A 13,412-nucleotide genomic window follows, 5' to 3' on the forward strand; every position below is an offset into this window, starting at 1 on the left:
GATATGATGATGTGACAGGCCAAGGGATAGCAAGATAATAAAAACACATTGGTGTGAAGAAGACTTCTACATATTACAGCTGTGTCCAGGACTTCCAGACTAGGTGATTGGATTTGTTCCAGAGCTTAGATGTCTGCCAGAATTGTCTGGTCCTCCTGTTCATTTGTGAAGGTTTTGGAGGCACATTTTCATCTTACGGCTCACGCATGCCAGACGTTATGTGGAGCGTGGCTTTGGGATTCTATGTAGCAAGTGGAGGAAGCTCTTTATCTCTCTTCAGATGGACCTGGACAATGTGAAGCTGGTAGTCCAAGTCTGTGTTATCATATATGTAACTTCATAATGTCCAGATTCCTGACAGTGCAGCAGATGGTGACCTGGAGGAAATTTAGCCAACATCTTCTATTCCCCTACACCGGACTCTACATGGATGACCTGGAGCAGAGGATCAGTACTCCTCCTACTTTGTGTCCCCAGAGAGGGCTGTATCTTGGCAACCGGATTGGTTCTGGACTCTTTAGTTAGTTTAGGTTTTTTTTTGTTATTCTTGGTAGTTAGTTTAGGGACTCGCAAGCTGATGAGGACCCGTGACGTGGGTTGCGAGCTTACGCTTTTCAGGCTCTAATTTTTTTTTTTTTTTCAAAGTCAGATAAATTTAGAGCCTGAAAAGTTAACTAATACCTCATTGAAGATTGACCATTGTGAAGAAATGCTGCAAGCCGTTACAATAAAAAAATAAGTAGAAATGTAAAAGAAAGTATTTTTTCTCATTTTACCAATTTAAGTTTTTTTAATAGGCAGTAAATTTGAATGAACTTCTACCAAAGTATGTAAAACATTTTTTTTTATATTATAGTATATTAGTTTTTAATTCAGTTTATTTTTAATAATAACAGATCGGAAAATAATATGACCATTTAAGGGTGAAAAATTTGACCCTAATCAAGAACATACAGGAACCTATCCAAAGTATGTAAAATGTACATTGGCATAGTTTCAGTGACAGATGACTCATTCATTTTCAATTTTCTTTTCTGACTTTATCCTGGTCCTGATTCACCCCTTACATAATCAGGTTTACTATAGCACTTCCCCTTATTCCATTCATATTCATTGGGTTTGTTTTACATTTGATCCAGGGGTTGGTGCTGACATCTAGTGGTTTATTCAGGTAGTGTCCCTCTACTTATTTATTTCTATCCTCTTTTTCCTTTTTCTTTATTTGAAGTGCATTGTTTAATCTACTTCTAACTTACCATATATACTCGAGTATAAGCCGAGTTTTTCAGAACAAAAATGTGCTGAAAAACCTCACCTCGGCTTATACTTGAGTCAAGAAAAAACAAACAAACAGTGTACTCACCTTCCGACATCCCCCCAGCAGGTCCTCTTCTATACAGCAATGCTCCGGCATCGGCTCCGTCCATGGCAGGCATCGTGACATCAGCTGCATGCTGACGTTCTAGTGTGGGCCCTGGCATCGGCTCACACTATAATGTCAGCGAGCGGCTGCTGTCACAATGCCTGCGACGGACAGCACAGGGACACGGAGCCGATGCTGAAGCATCACCGTATAAGAAGGGGACCTGCCGGGGGTGCATTGGAAGGTGAGTACAGATTTGTTTTTATCCTACAGGCATTATATTGGGGACAGGGACTGTAGGCTATATTATAGAGGGGGCAGGGGCTGGCAGGCTATATACTACAGGAGGCTGGCAGGTTATATACTACCGGGGGCTGGCAGGCTATATACTACAGGGGGCTGGCAGGCTATATACTACAGGGGCTGGTAGGCAATATACTACAGAGCGCTGGCAGGCTATACACTACAGGGGGCTGGCAGGCTATACACTACAGGGGGCCGGCAGGCTATACACTACAGGGGGCCGGCAGGCTATACACTACAGGGGGCCGGCAGGCTATACACTACAGGGGGCCGGCAGGCTATACACTACAGGGGGCCGGCAGGCTATACACTACAGGGGGCCGGCAGGCTATACACTACAGGGGGCTGGCAGGCTATATACTACAGGGGGCTGGCAGGCTATATACTACAGGGGGCTGGCAGGCTATATACTGGGGAGGCTGTGACCAATGCCTTTCCCACCCTGGGCTTACACTCGAGTCAAAATGTTTTTCCAGTTTTTTGTGTTAAAATTAGAAAAAGTGCTCCTGATGACAGGTTCCCTTTAATGTTGAAGCACTGCATCCATGTGATAGATTTCCTTTTAAGAGGTTGACCATCTACAGAAGGGTCATCCATATTGTACTTTCCCCAAAGGAGCCCCGGGTCACATGACCCTCCAGCAGCCGTTATTGGATCTTCCTGTGACGTCCCTTGTCCTGGGGACTTGTGGTGGATCAGTGACCCTCCTGCCAGTGAACTGGGATCTGTGTTCACATAGCAGCGCAGATTCTGTAATTATCGCACTGCCCCCTGTTATGTCAGAATTATGCAGTACGATAACAATATGATACGATAAAACTGTACTTATCCCCAAGGGGAAATTGCTTAGTTGCAATAGTCCGCCAACATAAAACAAAACGCCAACATAAAACCTGCATATAGGTGATATTGTACTTACCCTGGTAAACTTTCTTATACGAGGTCATCCTCTTTGAAGTCACCCAGTGGAAGAAACGTATAAAGTGATCCATTGACGCAGCAGTAACAGCCATGTTCAGTACTAAGAATTAGGTGTAGGCATTTAACAATTACATTTTATATTACTGTATATAACATTTTCCTTTGGCGGGACACACTGCATACTGATACTACACCTGTGTAACAAGGCTACAATATGTAGTAGTAAATGTGGTAGTGAATACAAATTGAGGACAGGAATTCCCAGGTTACTACAGATTGTGGGAAATATTCTTACTGAAAAAACACTGAATCCCTTGATACATTAGATATATTTAGTTGTGTTTACAAACCTTGTGAGAAGTTACTAGTCACTCAGCGATGCACATTTACAGGGGGTACGGAAAGTATTCAGACCCCTTTACATTTTTCACTCTTTGTTTCATTGCAGCCAATTGGTAAGATCAAAAATCCAAAAAGGGCTGATTGCTATGTCCGAATAGACAATATATATATATATAGATGAATGGAGGTATATTATCTGGGTATGGTGGTACATTTATCTATATCTACAAGCCTGAGCTATCACCATTGCTGATATCACCATTGTCTTATTGTCTTGTTGTCTCTGGACCTGAAATCCAATAAAGTAAGCTACATTTCTGGGAAAGCACTGCGGTTGTCTGTCCTGGATTATTACCTGGGTGAGTGGTATAAAGTGGAGCAGCCATGCTACAACATTATCATCACATTTTTATACCAAAATGCTACTGCTACCATTGTTTACCTCATGTGAGGAGATTGCATTTATATATTTTTTGCTGACTTGTGGCTGTTTGTGGATCCTTGTGATTGGCTCTGATCCATAAGGTTTTGTTGATGTGTATCTATACATCTTTTAAGTGTTTTTAACAACATGGATGTGTGACATATTTTTTCTATCTTGTGTTTTGTAATAAAATGATTGATTCTTTAGCCTTTACACACTAGCCTTTATCTTCTTCCTCTATCATCACATATTTATCACAACACATCTCTGTGACCATTCCTGACTGGCCCAGCCAGAGCCCAGACCTAAACCCAAAGTGATCATCTCTGGAGAGACACGAAAATGTCATTCACCATCCAACCTGAGGGAACTGGAGAGGATCTGCAAGGAAGAGGCAGAGGATCCCCAAATCCAGGGGTGAGGAACTTGTTGTATCTTCCCAAGAACAATCCTGGCTGCACCAACTCCAAAGCTTCTACTCAACACTGAGCAAAGGGGCTGAATACTTATGACACTTATGTGATATTTCAGTTTTTCTTGCTTAATAATTTAGCAAAAATATCTACATTTCTGTTTTTTCTGCCAAAATGGGGAACATATTGTATATTAACCGGTTAAGGGCCCTTTCCTGTTTTTTCATGTCCATTTTTCACTCCCCACCTTCAAAAATCTATAACTTTTTTATTTTTACACATAAAGAGCTGTGTGACGGCTTGTTTTCTGCGTAACAAATTGCACTTCATAGTGATGGTATTGAATATTCCATGCCATGTACTCGGACGTGGGAAAAAAATTCCAAATGCAATGAAAATGGTGAAAAAACACATTTGCGCCATTTTCTTGTGGGCTTGGATTTTACATCTTTCACTGAGCACCCCAAATGACATGTCTACTTTATTCTTTGGGTCGGTACGATTAAGGGGATACCAAATTTGTATAGGTTTTATAATGTTTTCATACATTTACAAAAATTAAAACCTCCTGTACAAAAATAATTTTTTTGACTTTGCCAACTTCTGGCGCTAATAACTTTTTTATACTCTGGTGTACGGAGCTGTGGGTGGTGTCATTTTTTGGGAAATTTGATAATCTTTTCAATGATATCATTTTTAGGACTGTACGACCTTTTGATCACTTTTTATAGATTTTTTTAGATTTTTCAAAATGGCAAAAAAGTGCCATTTTCGACTTTGGGCGCTATTTTCCGTTACGGGGTTAAACGCATTGAAAAACCGTTATCATATTTTGATAGATCGGGCATTTTCGGACGCGTCGATACCTGATGTGTTTATGATTTTTACTGTTTATTTATATTTATGTCAGTTCTAGGGAAAAGGGGGGTGATTTGAAATTTGAGGTTTTTTTATTATAATTTTTTTTTTTTAAACTTTTTTTTATTTATACTATTTTTCAGACTCCCTAGGGTACTTTAACCCTAGGTTGTCTGATCGATCCTATCATATACTGCCATACTACAGTATGGCAGTATATGGGGATTTTCTTCCTCATTCATTACAATGCGCTATCAGCACATTGTAATGAAGGGGTTAAAACGAAATAGCCTCGGGTCTTTGGAAGACCCGAGGCTACCATGGAGACGGATCGCCGTCCCCCGATGACGTCACGGGGAGCGGCGATCCCAGGTAAGATGGTGACGCCCATGCGCCGCTATCTGTTTGAGGCTGCCGGCATTTGCCGGCAGCCCACGCTGTGAAAACACCCGCGATCGGTGCTAGCACCGATCGCGGATGTTACCGGTAAGCCTTTGCTGCAATATGCAGCAAAGACTTACCGGCTATCGAGAGGGCTCAGCCCGTGAGCCCTCTCCATGCAGCGCAACGCGACCGCCGCCGTGAATACACGGCGGGCGGTCGCGAACCGGTTAATGAGCAAAAAAAAAAAAAAAAAAAAAAAAAGACCTTTTTCTACCTAACCAATTGGCTGCAATGAAACAAAGTGAAACGTGTGAAAGGGGTCTGACTACTTTCTGTACCCGCTGTATGTTGATGCTCTGCATAGTCACACATGTTTATTACAACCTCCTGCACTTTCTATTGACATCTCAATTTTATTTCCTTTAGTACTAATATCAGCAGTAAACTTGTTCGCACAGAGTTATACTACATTGCTTGTCACATAGCATCTCCGCCAAGGGCATGATACTCAGGCACGTGGGGTAGGAGACTGGACCTCTGACCTTACATACTGGCCCATAGGTGTCTCATCTTTCCAGTACCATACAGGCACAGCCAACGTCTATACATTATCAACCAAACTGGTATTTTAATTTTATTTTATAAAGAATCAAGAAAATGTACAGATATATCACATCTTTTAGATGCAGCGGAACAGTCCCAGACGCTGTAATGAGTCTTTAGGAAGATGCACATTGCGAAATAAATATTTTGGGTCCCCCCCAGGCTTGTTCCTGCTGGTTATTATTTCTTTGCGCTGTCTTTGGCTTGTTGGTCTTTAGATGAGCACATGGAGCTCAGTTTTAATAACATTTCCTGAGCGGTCACATTCTCAGATTTAATCACCAGCCGTTCACCATCGCCTACAATGAAAAAGAACTTGTAAGGTTCATCATTTTAATAATAGGGGTTTTTTAACTGGCCAATTTCTCAGCAAGCGCAAAGTAGTGTAACTGGTTATAGATCTTGAACTCTGGGCCACTGGTTGATCGGATGTGATCTTCTTACTACAAATTAGCATAATCTTTTCTGTGTAAAGTACAGCACGGAGGATCTCTGGTAATGCCCATCAAAGCCCTTTTGGATCATTAGTATAATTGTAAAAGTAGATTTTTAGAAGGAAGGAGGCCATAGATAATAAATACAAGATAACCACAGTCACTGTGCCTGGATCTATCAGTAAGCGTCTCCCTGGTTTATCATGGTGTATTTTGAAGGTAGATTTCCTTTAAAGGGAACCTGTCAGCAGAATTTGACCTAATAAAACCACTACCAGTATGTTGCCAAGCAGCTGAACACCTTCAATATCATGTTTCTTTCGGGTTGAAGGCATCAACCAGAAAATCTACTTTGAAGTGAGATATAAATTGGTCAAGGAGGCAGAGATTTCCACACTGAAGTCAAGGTCTCTTCTTCTTCAAAAAGCCCCTTCACTGTAACTGATGGTCCTACATTCAGAAACATCACAAACCAGATCTCCTAAAGTCACATGTATGATGTCTATCACAGAGCTCCTAAGCTTGACTTCAGTGTTCAACTCTCCACCTCCTTGACTTTATACAACCCATTTCAAACATTTCACTTCAAAGTAGATTTTCTGGATGATGCCACCGCACTAGGACATGAAAGAAACAAAAATTAGAAGTTGTTTTGCTGTGTGACAATATTCTGATAGTGCTTTATTAGGCCAATTGCTGATGACAGGTTCCCTTTATTTGCTAAAACCTGACAACCCCTTTAATAGAAGCCTATACTATATTGTATAGATGGGAAATCAGGGAAAACACAAGCCTGATCATTTCTGTAAAGACACCATGGTTAGCTCCCTGGGATCAGACACCAGCAATGAGCGATGTAACTTACCAAACAGAACATCTACCATCGGCTCGGAGTTGTCATGCCTCACATCAACATTTATTTCACAATTTGTGTTGGTGGTGCGGATTTTCTTGGAGTTAATAGTTTCCAAAAACTCCCTGAAAAAAAAATATTATTTAGGGATCATAATCTATACAATAATTTAAGGTTAAATTCACAAATATCCTTATGGACCAGTGGTTTTGTATCCCAAATTGCTAGTATCATCTCTGTCTGGGCTCACAATTAATAAAAGAAGACTAACACTGATACTTACATTGGTCCAGAGCTTGCACAATTATTTAGTGGAGTCAGTGTAGTAGATCCCCGGCTTCACTGCGAATCAGGTGGAGGTCCTGAGTGTGCGCAACAAGGCCTGAGTGAACTATGCCGACTCCAGGAAACAATAGCACCAGAATCCAAAGCGCCTAATGAAAAAAAACTAACGACCTGGGAAAAGTGGAGAGTAGGACGGTTCGTGGACCCTTAGGTCCTATCTCTCCACTGATAGTCAGAGAGGGAAACACAAATGAACACAGGAGTGCCTTCCTCGTGTAATACCGTTAACAATGAGTTTGGAGTAGGTAAAACAATTTTAAGTGCTCACCTGGTGGCACAATATCATGTGCACATAAAACAGATGTCTCTGGCGTCAATCTTTGTTGTCTTCCTACCTGTTTCCATCCAGGTGCACCAGCAGGTAGTGAGTTATACAAGGTTATGGTTCTGAGCTCCACGTCCCTTTGATCCACCTACCACCCAATCTACCTTTATAGGTAGATTTGTGGTGGTAGGTGCCCTTTAAGGGAGTTGAGAAACATATTGGCCAAGATTTACTAAAGTCGACAGAAGTGTGTCGCACACACCATGTTAAAAAAAAAAAAAAGTGGTGCACGCTGTTGGGGCAGTGCAGGGGGCGCCATATTCATGAAGAACAGGAGCCAGAAATCCTGATTCTGGCGCCTCCTGCACACTACACGGGCAAACTGCATATAGTACAGACTAAATGTGGGTCATTGGATTTCTCTACAGTATGCTGCTGGCAAGGGTAGTATGGAGAGGGCTCACAGGCGGAACACAGACTGAGTGTTTGCTCCATATTGCAGAAAACACGCAAAGCTAACACCCTCGATCACTTTCCACGTCATCGGGGAGCCGCGATTCGCCACCATGACAGCCTGGAGTCTGTATGAGATTTCAGGCTATGTCATTTCTTAAGATTTGTTACAATGTATCGGTGGCACATAGTAACATTTCATCAGTAAATCCACCATATACTGCAATACAGCTGCATTGCAGTACATTGTAGAAAATATCAGACCCCCTAGGATTAAAACATCCTAGGTAGTCTAAAAAAATTGTTAAAAAAAAAAAAAAAAAAAGTTAAAAAAATTAAAAGCTAACTAAAAGTTCACATCAGCCCCCATTCCCTAGAAATAAGTAATAAAAATAAACATGTTAGGTCCCAAAAGTCCTGATTAGTGATGAGCGAGTATACTCGTCCGAGCTTGATGCTCGGTCGAGTATTAGCATACTCGGACCGGCTCGTTGCTCGGACGAGTATTTGCCCTGCTCGATAACGAGCATTTAATTAAAAAAAAAGAAGTGAAGAACAGTAAAAAAATACAATTAAAACATTTAATTTAATCATTTAATTGAAGAAAACAGTGAAAGAACACAGTGCAGAATAGATTGCAGATGTTCGGGAACATCTGCGATCTGTTCCGGAGACACGCGTGCAGAACGGTGTTCTCCGCAATAGTATTTGAAGAACAATATGTGTGAAGAACAACTTGCAGATGTTTCCAAACATCTGCAAGTTGTTCTTCACACATATTGTTCTTCAAATACTATTGCGGAGAACACCGTTCTGCACGCGTGTCTCCGGAACAGATCGCAGATGTTCCCGAACATCTGCTATCTGTTCCCGAACATCTGCAATCTGTTCTGCACTGTGTTCTTTCACTGTGCTCGTTCAGTTTATAATTTTACTGAAAAATGCTCGGGTCTCCCATTGATTTCAATGGGGCTCGTTACTCGAAACGAGCACTCGAGCATCTGGAAATGTTGGGCTCGAGTAACGAGCACCCGAGCATTTTAGTGCTCGCTCATCTCTAGTCCTGATCTATCAAAATATAAATAAGTTATTCAAGGCAGGGAGCTCCGTAACGGAAAATATCATCCAAATGTCCAAAACACAACATTTCTGTCATTTTGCCATATAATTAAATTAAAATGTGCTCAAAAGGTCCTGTGGTCCCATACATGGCATTAACATAAGCGTTGTCACGCCCTGCAAAAATTAACACTTTACACAGCTTCATACGCCAAAGAATTAAAAAAGTCATTGGTATAGAATATGGCAAAATGGAGACATTTTTTTAAAAAAACCTATATAAATGTGATAACTCCAAGTAAATGCAAAGGATAAAGAGGAGGTGTCATTTGGGGAGCAAAGTGAAAGCTGTTAAAACAGGGCACATGAGAAAATAGCACCAAAGCATTTTTTTCGTCAAGTTCGGCATGGAACAGGGCATGGAAATTGAAGTAACAAAGTTACAATTTGTTACACAGAAAACTAGCCCTTATAAAGCTCTGTATAAAGAAAAATAAAAAATGCAAAAATGAAAAAAGGGGATCGGTGGGAAAGTGTTATATTGGCTGGACAGGGGGGCTGCAAACACTAAAAGAAGAAATATAAGTGGTAATATTGACCTGACATTATTAGGGTGCCTGCTGATGCCCTCACACCAAAATGGGGGGAGCCCAACCTCCAATTGGGTGCGCTCCATGGGACCCGGACATATTGCCGGATTAGCTGCAGCACTGGTCATGGCTGTGATTGGCCAGGGGCATTACTTTGCCGGATTGGCTGTTTGGAAGCAGGGGCACAGTACAGATCTGGTGGCAGGGAGAGACGTGGCGGCACACTGGGTGCTACAGGTGTCTCTGTAATAGTTGATTATAATGGGCCATGGGTATAATAGTTGTCTGGGGCAATGCCAGGCTGGGCATTAGGGCATCCAGGTCACAGGCTAGAAGATCCTGGGGGCTATCAGTGCAGGGACACCTGGCAGCACATGGGTGACCTTACAGACCCGCCCCGCACTATGTATACAGGGACATAACCCGGGCAGCGCTCACCTGGTGGACTGCATGTTCTGCTGGAAGGGACACATGCGGACACTGATGCTCTTCACGGATTTCAGCACCACATTGATGCCCTTGGAGGCCGCCATACCTGGACAGAGTGGAAACTACAAGTCCCACAATTCCCCGCTCACACCGGAAGAGGAAACGCACTCGTAGTGAAGCATGCCGGGAATTGTAGTACTTGCGGCAGTAGTAGAGAAGAGGCGGGGCCCCGCTACACAGCAGTGTAGTATCGGAGTCACCCGGAGCGGCGCTGTGCTGTGCTGTGCTAGCGCCATTACTAGTACATACACGGCTTACTACATGGGATGATATTTAAAGTGGAAGCTATGTCCATGACAGGCGTGTGGGACCCCAATAGTATATACAGTTGGGGTCACCTGTGCGTAAAATGAGTAATTAGTGCAGTTTTGGGAAATGCCACCTGTGAATGTCACTAAATAACCTCTATAATTATAGGGGTTTTCTGTTGGCGCACATTTTAGGCCGCGTTCACATGATGCATCACGGTTTTTGTTGCGTTTTTGACGCATTTGAAAAGACGTTCACGTTTTTCTGTTTTGTGAGTTTTGTGATACGTTTCTTCATTTGTGTTTTGCCGGGAAGCAGTGTCCTTTAACTTTTTCATCAAAGTTCCAATTTTTATGCGTTTTTCAAGGACGCAGAAGACAATTGCTTTCATCTGATTAGGATTATAAAACGCAGGTGCAAACTGCAGGTCTTTGGATGCTTCAAAAACTGCTAAACATTGCATTAATGATCTGTATAACAACGCAGTCTATAAACATCAAAACAAAAACATTCCTGCCAAAAAGAATCTTTATTATAAAAAATGTATATTATTAACCACATAAACCTGAGCGTTTTTGGCTTTGCAGTTTTTTTCACCTCTTCCAGAGGCCATAAGCAGAGATGTGTGAGAGCTCGTCTGCCGGACACACACACCGTGGCCCGCCCCGGTGGGCGCGACTTTGTTTGCGTTTGCAAGCGCAGACAAAGCGTCGTTTTCGGGGGCGCCGATCGCTGCTATGGCAACTCTGGGGTCCGATCGGGACCCCAGAGAAGCCTGAAGGCAGTGCCTTTAAGATGGCGTCTGTGACGTCATCTTAAAGGCAAAGTGTCAGCCTATGCATCTGCATAGGCTGACACTGCTAATACCCTGCAATACATGAGTATTGCAGAGTATTATCATGAACAAGCAATCAGATGATTGCTTGTTCATGTCCCATGGTGGATAAAGTAAAAAATGTAAAAAAAAATGTTTTTCAATAAAAAATAACTTTATAAATCACTAAAAATGCCCATAAACCCCAAAACATATAAAGAGACATATAACGCTCAAAAAAGCCTAAATCCTAACACAAACCCCACATATATAGTATCACCGGGTCCGTAACAATCCATAGAATAAAATGAAATAACTATTGACCCCATATGATGAACGCCGTAAAAAAAAACGTTAAAAACCCGCCAAAAATTATGATTTTTACCTATTATATCCCACTAAAAATGCAATAAAAAGTGATCAACGAAACATATGTACTCCAGAATTATACTGTTGCAAAGTACATGATGTCCTGCAATAAACAAGCCATCAACCAGCTCTGTAGCCAAAAACGTAACAATGTTATGCCACTTGGAAGACGGCGATGCAAAAATTTTCCCCACATTAGGGTTTTATTTGGCAAATTTAGTAAAACATAAGAAAAAATATTCATGTCTGGTATCCCCGTAATCGTATCGTCCCACAGAATAAAGATAACAGGATTATTAGTCTATACTCCAGTACAGAATTGATGCTTTTCTACTCATGACCTCAAAAAAAGTTCCTAAATTTTCAACAATAGGTGATACCAACCCCAAAATGGTAACACTGGAAAAAGCATCTCGTCCCGCAAAAAAATGCCGTCACATGGCCCCAATAACGAAAAAGCGAAAATTTTATAGCCTACAAAAGGGGCCAATGAGGAAACTAAAATCCTGGCAGCTGCAGCGCCCTCCTTCCCTTCTGCGCCTCGCTGTGCCCCCATAACACAAGTAACGGCCACGTGTGGGGGGTCTCTGCACTCAGGAGAAATTGTAGAACACATTTTATGGTGGGTTTTCTCTTTTTATCTTTTGGAAATGTGTAAATTTTAGTGCTAAATGAACGTATAACCGACAAAATTGGACCATTCTAAATTTCACCGCCATTTTGATTCAATTACTATGAAGATCTCAAGGGGTTAACAATCTTTGTAAATGCTGTTTCTGATAGTTTGAGGGGTGCAGATTTGAAAATGGGTTGGTTATATAGGGGGATTTTGATGCTAAATATGTAAAATTTAATTTCAAACAGTATTTATCCCCAAAATAGTCAATTCTGAAAATACGGAAAATCGCTATTCGATTTGTAGGCCTCGTGACGTCAAAATAAATTATCCAAACATTTCAAAAATTATGAAAATGTAAAGTTGGCAAATGGGAAATGTTATTCTGCAAGTTTTTTAGGTGGTAAATCTATCTGCCTGAAAACGCAGTGATTTCGAATTTCGAAATTTTTTTTCTTTTTTTTGTAAATAAACGCAATACTTATCAGCCAAAATTTACCACTAAAATGAAGTACAACATGTGGGGAAAAAACAGTCTCAGAATCACTTTGATAAGTAAAAGTGTTCAAAAGTTATAACCATATAAAGAGACGCAGGTCAGAATCCAAAAAATGGGACTGAGCCTTAAGCCGGCGCCACACGTGGCGCTTTTGTCTGCGCACGCAAACGCAGACAAAGTCGCGCCCACCGGGGCTGGCCTCGGCCCGATCGCATTGGCGTTTCAATGGAAACGCCTGCGATCGGGAATGAGCCGCCGGTGTTTTGCGTTAATTTAACGCGAAACACCGGCGGCTCGTTCCCGATCGCAGGCGTTTCCCTAGAAACGCTGATGCGATCGGGCCGAGGCCAGCCCCGGTGGGCGCGACTTTGTCTGCGTTTGCGTTTGCAGACAAAGCGCAACGTGTGGCGCCGGCCTTAAGCTACAAAATGGCTGCGTCCTTAAGGGGTTAATAGATTGGGCTTTTTAAGATGCAGCGAAACCCAACATGTTTATGATTGTGTTGGTTCATTTATTTTTATTTCGGTTATAGGGAAAGGAAGGTGATTTAAACGTTTGCAACATTTTACATCTTATACAATGATGTCACAGTACAGAGAGAATATACACAGAGTGATGTCACAGTACAGAGATAATACACACAGTGATGTCACAGTACAGGGATAATGCACACAGTGATGTCACAGTACAGGATAATACACACAGTGATGTCACAGTACAGGGATAATACACACAGCAATGTCACAGTACAGGGATAATACACACA

The 13,412-nt window shown here is 41.8% G+C and overlaps 1 protein-coding gene across 1 annotated transcript; it reads right to left on the minus strand.

Moving 5' to 3' along the window:
* Nucleotides 1-5,612: 5,612 nt before the first annotated feature.
* MRPL53 (mitochondrial ribosomal protein L53) lies at nt 5,613-10,207 on the minus strand. The gene is made up of 3 exons (XM_072154653.1): nt 10,049-10,207; nt 6,911-7,023; nt 5,613-5,910 (listed from the first exon to the last, which is right to left on the minus strand). The coding sequence occupies exons 1-3, from the start codon at nt 10,141-10,143 to the stop codon at nt 5,792-5,794; spliced, it is 327 nt and encodes a 108-aa protein (XP_072010754.1). The 5' UTR covers nt 10,144-10,207; the 3' UTR covers nt 5,613-5,791.
* Between the last annotated feature and the right edge of the window lie 3,205 nt (nt 10,208-13,412).

Source organism: Engystomops pustulosus, chromosome 5 (assembly GCF_040894005.1).
Source record: "Engystomops pustulosus chromosome 5, aEngPut4.maternal, whole genome shotgun sequence".
Classification (NCBI taxonomy): domain Eukaryota; kingdom Metazoa; phylum Chordata; class Amphibia; order Anura; family Leptodactylidae; genus Engystomops; species Engystomops pustulosus.

Coding starts and splice junctions, on each gene's coding strand:
- MRPL53 (XM_072154653.1), bottom strand. CDS start 10,143: ATGGCGGCCTCCAAGGGCATCAATGTGGTGCTGAAATCCGTGAAGAGC. Junction 7,024..10,048: donor CAGAACATGCAGTCCACCAG/GTGAGCGCTGCC, acceptor TTTTTTTTTCAG/GGAGTTTTTGGAAACTATTA. Junction 5,911..6,910: donor GATGGTAGATGTTCTGTTTG/GTAAGTTACATC, acceptor TTTTCATTGTAG/GCGATGGTGAACGGCTGGTG.